This window comes from Carcharhinus amblyrhynchos, unplaced genomic scaffold, assembly GCF_965287045.1.
Source record: "Carcharhinus amblyrhynchos unplaced genomic scaffold, sCarAmb.v2.hapA scaffold_51, whole genome shotgun sequence".
Lineage (NCBI taxonomy): Eukaryota > Metazoa > Chordata > Chondrichthyes > Carcharhiniformes > Carcharhinidae > Carcharhinus > Carcharhinus amblyrhynchos.
The window spans coordinates 289,773-303,979 of NW_027649792.1; the positions used below are offsets into that span (position 1 = coordinate 289,773).

The 14,207-nt window shown below is 44.5% G+C and overlaps 1 protein-coding gene across 1 annotated transcript; it reads right to left on the minus strand.

Annotated features, from left to right (window-relative positions):
* Positions 1-218: 218 nt before the first annotated feature.
* On the minus strand, positions 219-13,424 carry LOC145337488 (putative G-protein coupled receptor 139). The gene is made up of 3 exons (XM_080182278.1): positions 13,202-13,424; positions 7,812-8,716; positions 219-338 (listed from the first exon to the last, which is right to left on the minus strand). The coding sequence occupies exons 1-3, from the start codon at positions 13,422-13,424 to the stop codon at positions 219-221; spliced, it is 1,248 nt and encodes a 415-aa protein (XP_080038404.1).
* Positions 13,425-14,207: the final 783 nt, after the last annotated feature.

The following is a 14,207-nucleotide window of genomic DNA, read 5'->3' on the forward strand; positions in this document are numbered from 1 at the left end:
GTCAATCCATATATATTTACCCTGCTAACCACTCTGACCAATGGACAATTGATTGAGCCCATTCAACCCATCTCTCACATTGGGAGGAAACTGGAACACCCGAAAGAAACCCATGCAAACACAAGGAGAATGTGCAAAATCCACACAGACAGTGACCCAAGCTGACCCAATTTATCCCAGGTCTCTGGTGCTATGAGATAGCAGCGCGAGCCATTGTGTCACCATGCTGACATATGTGTGATCCTCTCCTCTGCAGAGTCCCCAGTGACAAAGCAGTAGATCATCACTTTATTCGCTTGACTGACGCAGAGCTCAGCTGAAGTCCTGAAGTTGAACGTCTGTCAAAGTTACAGAGCAGACTTAAAAGAAAACATTCTATAAACAAAGAGATCATTCCCCCCCTCTAACTTGCTCTGCCCTTTAATTAGGTTGTGGCTTAAAATAGGTGGAGGACACTGATAGACTCGTACCATTGTCTGGAAGACATGCTGGTTTGGGGCATTGGTCATGCTAAATTATCCCTCAGTAAACCCGAACAGGCTATCAGAGTGTGGCGACTAGGGGGTTTTCACAGTAATTTCATTGTAGTGTTAATATAAGCCTATTTGTGATGCTACTGAAATGAACTTAAACTTAAACCAGTCAGTCAGTGGTTTAACTTCAAAATTGGTTAAAACTTTAATCAGTCAGTCAGACTGCAATTTGTCTGTGCTGGTAATGAGCAACTGGGGGCAGCTCAATAAATGACCAGCCCTGTCGTCAGTCGGGTACTAAATAATAGGATTGAGGGAGGCTGCTTGGCAGAGAATAGAAGCGGGTTGATGGAAGTTGCTTTACTCGTTCAGGAATTGAAGTGTTGTTGCAAAAGGGTAATTCACCACTCCCTTGACCTGCTTCCTGAACTTGGACTGAGTCACTCCATAAATAAAAATGTGTGTGCAATAACTCAAATTCTGAACCATGTATCCAACTTGTGAAAATGTATATTCAGGAATATTCAGGAATTGTGAACAATTCCTGTTATGTTATAGTATAAGAAATCTATAACATACAGTGATCATAGGGGAATGAAGCTGTCATATTATGACAGGAGTAAAATCACAGATTTCTTTCTGCTCTCCATCTCTGGGCTACTGCGATTCACCCCTCCACCCCCTTATTCTGACCACTCTGTCCCTTCTGGACCCCATTCATCATTAAAATATGTCGAACAGTCAGGGCATTAATCAACAGAATGGTTTAAACAAATTGGATCAATAGCGGAAAAATCGTATCAAGCCAGTCAAATCCCACCCATTCCGGTCTGTGTAATACCTTGGTTTAAAAGGACAGAACCACTGTAAATTGATAATTATCTCTTCAGTTTCCAGGGCAAAGTTACAAGGAGATGTTTTTAAAACAGAGTAGGATGCTGGTTGTTCCCAGAATGGCCACCTCAGTTTTCCCAGTGCAATATATGTTTTTCAGCTGCTGGGAACAGATGGCTATACACTGGTTAAAGGAGAAACTGACAGTGAACCAGGCTGATCTGTGTGTGGCTGCACTATTCAGGGTGGTGAGAACACTACACAAAGTGGTGATATGTAGGAAACTAGGCATTCATTATGATCATGGCTGATCATAAACTTTAACATCATGATTCCGCCCCCCCCCACTTCCTCCATATCCCTTGATCACTTCAGCCCCAACTGCTATGTATAAATTCTTCCTGAAATCTCCAAAGGTTTCAGCCTCAATTATTTTCTGTGGTAACGAAGTCCATAGATTATCTGAGTGAACAAATTACACCTCACCTCATTTCTAAAATATTGACCCTTTATTTTCAAACTATGGCACTAGTGCTCAACTCTGTCACCATCATGAACATTCTTTCTGAATCTGCCCTGTCTAAACATATTAGAATTTTCTAAGTTTCAATGAGGTTCCATCTCACCCTTCTAATTTCCAATGAATGGAATTCTAAGTGGCTTAGTCTCTCTTCTCATCACAGATCCACCATCCCAGGAATAAGAATGGTAAACAATCACTGTGCAGCCTCTACAGCAGATATATATTCCTCCTCAAATGACACCAAAACTACAAAGAATATTCCAGGTGTGGCCTCACAAATGTCCTGTTCAATTGGAGTAAAACATATTGATTCATGTACTCAAATCCGCTTGCTATGAAAGCCAAGATATCATTTGCCTTGTTTACTGCCTGTTATACATGCGCACTTACTTTCAATGTCGATGCACACAGATACCAAGTTCTCACTGATTGTTCGCCCCTCTCAATTTAAGTTCATTCAGATAACAAACTGTCTTCTTATTATTGCTAACGAAGTGGAAAACCTCACATTTATCCACATTACACAGCAACTGCCATGCATATGCCCACACACACAGCCTGTTATATTGAAACATGCCTGCATGGTTCTCACAGCTTACCCTCCCACCTGACTTTGCATCATCTGTGAATTTGGACACAACACATTTAATTCCCTATGCCAAAACATTCATATATAATGTGAACAGTTTGGGTTCGAGCACAGATCCCTGCAATACGACACTGTCTACCAGTCAGACAAAGACTCATTTCTACCAACACGTTGTTTTCTCTCTGTTAGCCAGCTCTCTATCCAAATCAAGGCATTATCTGCAACGCATACTCAACATCGCAGTCTGTTACATCAGACCTTACTGAAAGACTCCTGAATGTCTAAATAAAGCACTGGTTCTCCTCACTGAACTCTACTAGTCACATCCTCCAAGAATTCCAATAGATTCTTCAAACAAGATTTCACCTCTGTATATCCATGCTGACTTTGTCTGACTTTACCGCTGCCTACCAAATGCTGAGTTCTGATGTCCTTGAAAACAGGCTCTAGCAACTTCACCAATACTGATGTTATGTTCACAGGGAACAGTATATCATATTACTGAACGTATCTCTGCAAAATCGTGACATGTAGATCAGTCCCATGAATCCCAATAACTCCAGGTGGTATATTTTCTTCACCATTTGAAATTCCAGATACATTTTCAGCGTGAAGTAATGTGCTCCTTCACTCTGCAGGTATTCTCTGTTTTATCTGCATGGTGATACATTCCCAAAGACTTTCACATATACCCTGTGGTATCCCCTCTGGGATACGGACTTTGCAAAATTGCTCATCTTTGAGTTTCTTCAAATCAGCAAACACGTGGCAACTTTGATTGAGGTTGTGGAATATATTTATTACTGAGATTGAGTTGCTGTCTTTCAAAGAATGAATAATGCTGATTACATTTATTAATTTGTAATATTAGAGGCTGTGTTACACACCAAAGTTACTGACATCTAAAACACAATTCTCAAAATCCCACGGCTCAGTGTTGTCTTTACCTGTCTGTGACCTTTCAATCATTCAATTCCAAATGTTGGAGGGTCTCTCCGGGCTGTTCCACTCTATCCCGGGATGTAGTTACCATCCTTAACTCTGGAAATCCACGGAATCCATCCAAGTCCTAGAATTGCGACTCCAATTTCAGATTTAATCTGTTAAGAATTCAGAAACGTGCACCACAACAACTGAATCTATCCCCTCCAGCTCCATTTTTCCCAGCAACCCAGAGAAGATGTCCTGAACCGGGGCACCAGTCAGGCAACACAGCCTTGGGGACTCTCCATGCTGGCCACAGAGGAAAGTGTCTATTCCTCCTGTCGAACTGTCCCCATTTACAACAACATTTCCCTTTCCTCCTCCCTCTTGAATGGCTCCCTGAACCACAGTGCTATGGTTAAGTTGCTCATCCTCCTTGCAGCCCTCATCCACGACCGCAAAGGTCACACATCTGTTTCTTTCATCATTTGAAGGACATGGGTGTCCCTGGCTGGCCAGCATTTATTGCATGTCCCTAGTTGCCCTTTGAGGGCATTGAGAGTCAACAACATTGATGTGGCTCTGGTGTCACATGTAGGCCAGACCAGATAAGGTCGGCAGGTCTCATTCCTTAAAAGGACATTAATGAACCAAATAGTTTTCTGGATTAATAGTCGAGTGACAATACCATTCGTTCATCATCTACACTGAGACAAGCCCAAGGGCTGAGGCTCCTTCAACACAACCTCCTGGGTTTGTCACCAAGACTTGCTTGGAGTCACACTCTCCTGTCCCTGATCACTCACCAAATGTGATGTAGTTATTCTTTGGGATGTGAGCACCTCCTGAAACACAGTGTCTCGCTAACTCTCCGCTCCCTAGTGTGCCACAGCGTTCAAAGCTCAGACTCCACCTCATCAAATCTGAATTGGTCTTCCTCGAGCAACCAACATTTCCTACAGATGTGTACACAAGCAAACACAAATGGGACCGCAAGCTCCCACATCATGCAAGTACAACACATTACCTGGACCTGCCTCTGTATTTTATCTACTTTTTATATGTTTTTAATCTTGTTGTAATTTTCTACTTTGAGCTATGTTCTCAATAAACGTCACAGAAAGTATCCCACCAGCAAAAATCTAAATCTGCTTGAATCTGTAAGGATGGGAAAAGGGCATTTCTTTCATTCATTTTTGGGAAACAGAGTTCTCAGGATAGCCAGCATTTATTGCCCATCCCGAGTTGATGTTGGAGAGCGGTTGGGAGATAAACACATTGCTGTGACTGTGGAGCCACATGTAGGCCAGACCAGGCAAGGACGGCAGATTTCCTTCCCTAAATGATATGTGTCAACCAGGTGAGTTTTCTCAACAATCAGCAATAATTTTCTGGTCATCAGCAGTTTTTTAATTCCAGATATTTTTTATTGAGTTCGAATTCCACCAGCTGCCATGTTGGGATTCGAGCCCAGGTTCCCAGAGCAATAAAAATATCGGGATCTTTCCTGATGCTCTGACATCAGCAAGGAGCTGCTCAGAAAATCCCCTCAGTGTTCCTTCCGAGGACTGACTCACCAATCAGCTGCTTCCATTGGTCCCACAACATTTTCTGAACATTTAATGTCTGGCCGACACCTGCTCACACTGGACCTGATGGTAAGGCAGTAAGCGACACAAGACAGAGCAATACATCGCCAGCCATTTCCCTAAACTCCCACACTTACCCCAACTCTCAGAGTTTCACTCTTTGTAGCTTGCACTCTGTGGGCAGATTTAACAGGCCCAGTTCGGAAGTTTATATTTGTGCCTGAACCTGTTTGAAGCCATTGCACCCCTTCTCATCTAGGTCTGAGTAACTGCCAAGGGCTCATCCCCAGTTTCCCTTGCTGAGAGGGCAATTAAGTGTCCTGATCATGTAAGGGCGACAGATTTCCTTCCCTGGGACATTGTTGAACCAGATAAAACCTGTTTAAATAAGTTTAAAGCACTTTTGTAGCAAGAACTTACCTTGTTGAACTGTTTAAATCATTTAAAAGCATTTTTGCGGGCTTTTTGTATTTACCGCTTTAAGAATTCTAAGGGCATGGATTTCAGGGAGTTGACGGGGAGCAGGCTTTAAAACAGCGCCAGGTTTAAAAGGACACCTGGTGTAGACAGCGGGCAACGTCGGAGCGGACAGCGGAGTGAATGGGAAGCAGAGTGAGCTATTAGGGCTTTGGATCAAAAGGGCTTGGGAGAAAAAGGACCAGGTAAGTTCGTGTGGAAATTTTCAATGCTAGTACAGTGAATAATGGAGGGGCATGTGCGCCGTACTTACGTAAGGATATTTTGGCCTTGGAGGGAGTGCAGAGGAGGTTTACTAGGCTCATACCGGAGTTGAGGGGGTTGAACTATGAGGAGAGGCTGAATAAACTAGGCCTGTACTCATTAGAGTTTAGAAGAATGAGGGGAGATCTCATTGAAACGTATAAGATGATGAATGGGATGGATAGGATAGAAGTGGAGGGACTCTTCCCGCTCAGAAAGGACAGTAGGATTAGGGGGCACAGCCTCAAGATAAAGGGGGGTGCGGTTTAGAACGGAGTTGAGGAGGAACTTCTTCACTCAAAGGGTGGTGAATCTCTGGAATTCTCTGCCCGTTGAGGTGGTGGAGGCTGCCTCGCTAAATATTTTTAAGACGTGGGTTGATGGGTTTCTGATAAGCGAGGGGATTAAAGGTTAGGGGGAGAGGGCGGGAATGTGGAACTGAGCCACGACAGATCAGCCATGATCTTATTGAATGGCGGGGCAGGTTCGAAGGGCTAGATGGCCTACTCCTGCTCCTATTTCTTATGTTCTTATGTTTTCTGAACTCCAAATATAATTATTTTAATCCCACCATCTGCCGTGATGAGATTGGAACCCGTGTGCCCAAAACATTAGCTGAGTTTCTGTATTAATAGTCTTGTGATAAAACTATCAATCCATCTTTATAAGGCCCTTGTCAGGCCTCACTTGGAGTACTGTGCGCAGTTCTGGCTGCATCACTATGGGAAGGACGTAGAAGCTATTGAAAGGGTACAAAGGAGATTTATAAGGATGTTGCCTGGACTGGGAGGCATGCCTTATGAAGATAGGCTGAGGGAGCTGGGACTCTTCTCCCTGGAGAGACGAAGGTTGAGAGGCGACCTGATAGAGGTTTATAAAATGTTGAGAGGAATAGATAGGGTGGATTCTCAGAGGCTATTTCCCCGGGTTGAAATGGTCGCTACGAGAGAACACAGATTTAAGGTGTGGCGAGGCAAGTACAGAAGTGATGTTAGGGGTAAGTTTTTCACTCAGAGGGTGGTGAGTGAATGAAATCGGCTGCCGTCAGTGGTGGTGGAGGCGAACTCGCTGGGGTCTTTTAAAAGACTCCTGGATGAGTATATGGAATTTAATGGGATTGGGGGTTATAGATAGGTCTATGGATTGGTAGGTATTGATGTGAGCGGCGCAACTCGTGGGCTGAAGGGCCTGTTTGTGCTGTAGTGTTCTATGTTCTATGTTCTATCATACCCACATCCTGAGTATACAGACCCTGAGTTCCAGTAACCTCGATACACCATTAGTCTGCAGACCTCCCTGATTGGATAGCATTAACTGGCTCAATCAGGGAATTCATATTCCAATAGGTCCAACTGATGGTTATCATTAAAGTCATTAAATAAATCTCTCTGTCGCTTTCTGTCTTCTTGTGCATCTCTCTGTGTGTCTCTGTCTCTGTCTCTCTCTGTATGTTGTTCTGTGTCTCTTATTGTCTCTCTGCATCTCCCTCTTTCTCTCCCTCTATACCCTCTTCTTTTGTCTCTCCTGCTCCCTTTTAATCTCACTCTCCTTGCCCCGCTCTGTCTCCATGTCCCTCCCTCTCTGTCTCTGTCCCACTTTTCTTATATCTCTCTCTCTCTCTCTATGCCTTTCACTGCCATTTGCTCTTGTTGTGTCCATTGTATGTGATAGGTCTCATTCTTTTCCATTTGTTCCCGTTCTCTCTGTTTCACTCTTCTCTGACTATTTATCTCTGCCCTCCTTTCTGTCTCCCGTTCCCTCTTCGTTGCCCTTTTCCTTCCTTATTACATCTTCCCATGTGTGTCCTGTCTCCCTTTCTCATTCCCTGTCCATCAGCCCTGCCATTTCCCCCTCTATCCCTGTTTCTTTCGGTCTGAGAAAACCCCTCACTCTCTCTGTCCTTCATCTCTGTTTGTCTCTCTGTGTCTGTCTGTTTGTTTCCCTCTCCCTGTTGAAAACTATTTCAAATGCTGTCTCTCTTCATGTCTTTGAGCCCTTTCGTCCCTCTACCTATCTTTGTCTCTCTATCACTCTCACTGTTGCTTTCACTGGCCTCTCTCTCTCTCTATCTGTTACTCTTTCTCTCTTTGTGAGGCTGTTTGTTGTTTAGAGTTTGAATGTCCAATAGGAAGAGTCAGGGATCTTGTGGTTGCAGTTACTTCTGAGGCTGTAATGAGATGAATAATTGCAGTAAAGGGATGTTTGAGAAGAATTATTAGCTGCTGTCTGAAATGAGTCTGTGTCACAGCATAAATGGCAGTGTTTGTACAGCAACTCAAGAGTTGCAGCATGAAACCCAATTCCAGAACAAAATAATCTAACACTACCGACTTATATCCCAAATAATCCATCCGATTCCATATTGAATAAACCATTAATATTGACCATAACAGAATGAAATTGGCTGAGATAACAAACAGTAAAATGATGGATTTCCTTCGACTCTCCATCTCTGGGTCTCTGGAATTCTCCCCACTGTTGTGACACCGGAGTCTCCTGCGGGCTCTGCTGCTCACTAAAATGTGTCGGACAGTGAAAGCATTCAGCAGCAGAATCAGGGCGAATGGGACACACGGGGTTAAAATGAAGTGGAGGAACTCGATTGTACTCCAGATCACAGATTTCATAACATCCCATGCGACAGCACAAAACCAGGGATCGTTCATCAGATGATATCCATTTAAAAACATAAAATACCAGAAAATGTTCTTTAAACAGCTCAGCACCGTCACTGTTCCCAGAACCACAGCCGCCGATTTCTCGCTGCAATATTTACTTTTCAGCTTGGGGCAGCAAATGGCCACAAATCGATCAAAGGTGAAAGTGACGGTGAACCAGACAGAACAGTCAGTGGCTGCGTAAAGCAGGACAGCGTGGATATTACACACAGGAACCAACACCAGGAAATAAAACTGTTCCCAATAAACAATGGGAATGTGTCTCAATGTAAGGTCAAGGATAACGACCAGCAGATCCCCCACCGACATGGCCGCCAGGTAACTAGTAACACATTTGGACAGACCACAGTTTCTGTTTGTCAGTGTCACAATTGTGATTATGTTCACTGTTAGGAAGGAAGATTAAGATTAAAATTAGACATCATTCAGGGGAAGATTTGACAATTTAGACTGAGGATAGGTGAAAATAAAAACAATGTCCACACATACAAAATAACTTTTTTAAAAAAATCCAGCTCGTCTTTTGGAGTGTCGGGGGAAAGAGGAGCATCCAGAAGAAACCCACACAGACATGGGGAGAAGCTCCAAACTCCACACAATAAATGACCCAAATGAGGAATTGAACCCAGGTCCCGGACGCTGTGAGTCAGCAGTGCTAACCACAGTGTCACCATGCTGCACCATGGCGACAACACAATGGTATACATTTGGGAGGGAGTTTTCAGAGGAGTTCACAACACTGATCCTCACTCAGCTACATGGAAATAGTCCTTCTACCTTGTGGGGGATTTGGTGGGTAAGAAGGCTGAGGGAGTAAACCCTGACAGAAATCCCTGTAGATGATAATCAGTCATCTCTCAGACAGCTCACTGACAACCCCTGCAGCAGAACTGGTACCAAACAGTGCTGGTTCACCCTTGCCTCTGGCTCATACTAACAGTTGACAGAGGGAGATCCCGATGCCTTGACAGCACAGAATCTCTATTATATTTACCCTGGGCTGTACCCTGGAGAGGAGACCACAGCATTGTTGCCAAATTAGTACAACACAGGAAGAAATGGTAATTTCACACCCGGTTGGCACAGGACACAACTGCCAGGGTTTGCTTTCAAGTGTTTGAGAAAACTTCAGTGTTCAGTGAATAGTGACCGTCCATAATTCCCAGTGGGTTTGCTGCTGCCCCACTGTGGTCGACTGGACCAGTGAAGGTCAGTAAGTCCTCTCTTGGCAGGAAGGTTGACAATCTGTGCACCTGGTAGGAAAAACTCAACAAAGGCCGTTACCAAAGAAAAACCAAGCAGCCTGTCATAATGATAATGATCCAGTGAGAATGACATCCAATAATATGAAAGACATCAAAAGGTTTGTCATGGCACGAATCAATTCCAGCCTCCCAGATTGCCTTGATCCACTACAGTTCACCTACGTCCTCAAGTCAGGGGTAGGTTCTTTACCCAGAGGGTGGTGAGGGATTGGAATGCCCTGCCTGCTGCAGTTGTAAATGCGCCTAGTTTGGGGGCATTTAAGAGATCCGTGGATAGGTTTATGGATGAAAAGGGATTGGTTTAGGTTAGGGGGTCATTGTTTTTTAACTGGTCGGCGCAACATCGTGGGCCGAAGGGCCTGTTCTGCGCTGTATTGTTCTATGTTCTATGTTCAACATGTCCACACACGCCATCTCCCTGGCCCAACAGTCAACCCTGTAACACAGACTCATGTTTATCGACTACAGCTCAACGTTCAATACCATTATTCCTACTAAACTCATGTCCAAATCTGTGGCCTGGGACTTGGCTTCTGCCTCTGCAGTTGGATCCTGAACTTCTAACTCACAAACAGCAATAAATAAGGAGAGGCAACAACACCTCTTCCACAATCATCCTCAACAGCGGTGCCCGGCAAGACTGTGTCCTCAGCCCCTTACTGTATTCCTTATATGCCGATGACTCAATTTACAAGTTTTCTGATGACCCCAACATAGTGGGTCAGATCCCAAACAATGATGAGACTGAGAACAGGGAAGAGTTGGAGAATCTGGTGAATTGTTGTGACCACAATAATCTTTACCTCAGTGTCAACAAAGCAAATCTACTTCAGGAGGTATCATGGAGTACATGCCCCTATCTACATCAATGGGTTGAAGCTGAAATGGTCTAGATCTTCAGGTTTTAGGGCTCAGATCACCAGTAACTTTTTGTGTCCTTCCATGATGACACTACAGTTAAGAAAGCCCACGAATGCTTCTATCTTCTCAGAGGACTAAGGACATTTGGCAGGTCAGCTACGACTCTCACCCACTTTTACAGATGCATCATAGATAATATTGTAGCTTGGTGTGGCTCATGCTCTGTCCCAGACCGCAACAAACTTCAAACTTGGTGAATGCGGACCAGTCCATCACTCAAATCAATCTCCAACTCATCAAATCTGTCTAAGCTTCTCGCTGCCTCGCAAAAACAGCCAGCATAGTTAGGGAATAATGCACCATGGATATATACTCATCCCACTAGTTCCATTAGAGATAAAAAAAAGCATGCCAACCAACTCATAGAAAAACTACAGTGCAGAAGGGGGCCATTGATCCATTGATAATCCTAGCCAGGCCCTATCCCCAAAGTCCCACATGTGTACCCTTCTAATCCCCCTAACATGCGTATCACGGGACACGAACTGTTAATTTAGCATGGCCAATCAACGAAATGTTGGACTATGGGTGGGAATCGGAGCATCCGGAGGAAATTCACACAGAGAATGTGCAAATTCCACACAGGCGTTGATCCAAGCTAGGAATTGAACTCATGTCCTTGGAGACATGAAACAGGAGTGCTAACCATGGTGCCACCATGCCGATGACTCAACAACAGCTTGTTCTTGCTGCCAGCAGGCGTTTGAATGGACCTATATGGCATTAAGTTGATCTTTTCCTCCACCCTAGCTATAACTGCATTACATTCTGCAATCTCTTATTCTCTATCCTTTGTCTGTAGAACACTCAACAAACAATCCTTTTCACCGTATACTAATATATGTGACAACAATAAGACAAATCAATTCAAATCAAACCCAACCAAATCAGTCTTTCACATCTCAAGCTGGAACATCAGCACGATGTGCCCTGGCCTTAACAATGAACTTACGCAGATTGATGATGTGCACAGGATTGCTGTGATCGAGATAAATTTACAAGGGTCAATGTGACTCTGGGGAGCTGCGAGAAACTGGACCTGCTCAAAGTGAATGCTTTCCAGAGAAACACGATACGTTCTTGTAACAGGAGAAATCCCAACAGGCAATGTGTGAGAATGAAGCTGGTTTCAAAGTAAACAAAAAATCATCCCTGGTGATGATGGAATCCCGGGATCCCTGATGCTGTGAGACAGCTGTGCTAAACATTGTGCTCTACTGCCATCCTACAAGGTGTCCTGGAGACATCCAAGATCACGCCCAACACGGCATCATCACTATGTCCATGATTGGAAATCATGATGATTGGAAATCAATCTGAGGGACAGGATTAATCTCCACTTTGAGAGGTAAGGGTTGATGAATAATAGTCAGCATGGCTTTGTCAAGTAGAGATCATGTCTGCAATTTGCTTGAATATATTTAGGAGGTGACTGCATAAGTAGATGAGGGAAGTGCAGTCGATGTAGTCTAAATGGGCTTCAGGGAAGAATTCCCGCATGGGAGACTGAACAGGAAAGTAATAGCCGAATGGATCGAGGGCAATTTGGTAAATTACATTCAAAATCGGCTGAGTGGCAGGAGGCAGAGGGCGGTGGTTGAATGTTGCTTTTGTGACTGCAAGCCTGTGTCCAGTGGGATTACACATGGATCAATGCTGGGTCCCTTACTGTTTGTATTGTACATTGGTGGTCTAGGCGTGAAAGCGTGAGGTATGAGCAGAACTTTCACAGGCACCGACCACAATCCCACCCAGCCCTATCCCCATAAAAATCTTCATTTAGACAGACAGATTGCCGGGGGTGGGGGGGCACGGTAGCACAGTGGTTTGCATTGCTGCTTCATAGCTCCAGGGTCCTGGGATCGATTCCCGGCTCGGGTCACTGCCTGTGTGGAGTTTGCACATTCTCCTAGTGTCTGTGTGGGTTTCCTCCGGGTGCTCCAGTTTCCTCCCACAGTCCAAAGGACTGCGGGTTAGGTTGATTGGCCATGCTAAATTGACCGTAGAACCATAGGTTAGAGGATTAGTGGGTAAAATATGGAGGGATATGGGGGTAGGGCCTGAGTGGGATTGTGGTCGGTGCAGACTTGATGGGCTGAATGGCTTCTTTGTGTACTGTAGGGTTTCTATGATTTCTATGACTTGCAGCTGTGTTCCCAACCATGTACCAAACCTATGTGGTTGCAAATACACAATTCAGATACACAAGTGAGATCTTGCTGTAAACAATAAAAATGGATTCTGCAGCCTGCTGACTGGGTGGGTGATAAGCAGTGAACTGCTATATGTTATATGTCGAAGGTAAAATGGATTCTGTCTCAATCTTTTACTCATGAAGGAATAGTGTTTGATGTCACATGTCTATGAAAAGTCCCAGCACACAGAAGACATCCCAGCCCATGGGCCCTGAGACAATTGTCAGTGGCTGAAAGAAATAATAACTGGACACAGAGATTCAACAGAAACAAGAGCAGCAAACCGTGTACAGTAAATGACAGGGAAATCAACACAGTTAAACAGCCTTTCTAGCAAGAGAAACTGGACACAGGGGAGGGGACTTTACAGCCTCACTCTCCCCGAAGCTGGAAAATCCCTCCCGTGTTTAACAGACCCTCCCATGCTCCGCCCCTCGCATGCTCCGAATCCTTGGCGGTCAGGCCGGTAAAATTCCAGCCAGGGACTTACCCGGAACACCAACAATAGCTAGGAGGGGATAGTAAAAGCATTGAATCACGTGCAGTAGATATCGAATCCGACCAAATAATGTTATCCATGAGCCATCTTCAGTAAACCAAGAAATCCAGTATGATAAACTCCTGTCCTTGGTTGGAACATCAAAATCCATTGTTCCCAGATTCTGATCTATTGTTGTAACATTCCAATTGATTGTTCCCAGATTCAGATGCATCGCTGGGAGATTCCAATCCACTGCTCCCAGATTCTGATCTCTCCTCTCCCTCCCTCTCTCTTTCTCCACAGCCGCTGATCTCTGTTAGTTTGGAGTTGTCGCTCCCGCTGTCTCAATGAGACAACACATTGAACAGAATCCCTTATTAATAGAAGAGGGAAATCGTCCAGGCAGACTAATCGGATCCATGGAGACTCACATCAATTACAGTCACTAAACAAACAGCTTCACTTCACCCCGTTCAATCCAACACTTTTTATACCCAAAGCAGAATATTTACAGCCTAGATGGGGTGTTGACGGTCAGGGAAATTTGGAAACAATGAAGGGTCAAACCATAACTCTTTCAATATTCATTCGATATAACAGAGTCCCTCTGCTCGGCTTCATTTCGAGAGAGATAGAATACAACAGCAGGGGTGTACTGCTGAGGTTTTGTAAATCTTTGTTCAGACCACATTCCGAATATTGTCAGCACTTTTGGTTCGGGGGGTGGGGGGTGGTTTAGTTAAGTCGGGTAGCACGGTAGGTGCAAGGTTGGAGGGCCGAAGGGCCTGTTCCGATGCTGTAATTTTCTTTCTTGGTCCTTTTCGGCCCCATATCTAAGGAAGGATGTGCTGGCCTTGGAGAGGGTCCAGAGGAGGTTCACAAGAATGGTCTGGTGAATAAAAGACTTGACGCACGAGGAGTGTCTGAGGACTTTGGGTCTGTACTCGATGGAGTTTGAAAGGATGAGGAGGGGGATATCAATGAAACTTACAGAATAACGAAAGGCCTGGATAGA

Coding starts and splice junctions, on each gene's coding strand:
- LOC145337488 (XM_080182278.1), bottom strand. CDS start 13,424: ATGCATCTGAATCTGGGAACAATCAATTGGAATGTTACAACAATAGAT. Junction 8,717..13,201: donor AGCTATTGTTGGTGTTCCGG/GTAAGTCCCTGG, acceptor CCTTCCTAACAG/TGAACATAATCACAATTGTG. Junction 339..7,811: donor ATCTCATTACAGCCTCAGAA/GTAACTGCAACC, acceptor TAACTTTGACAG/ACGTTCAACTTCAGGACTTC.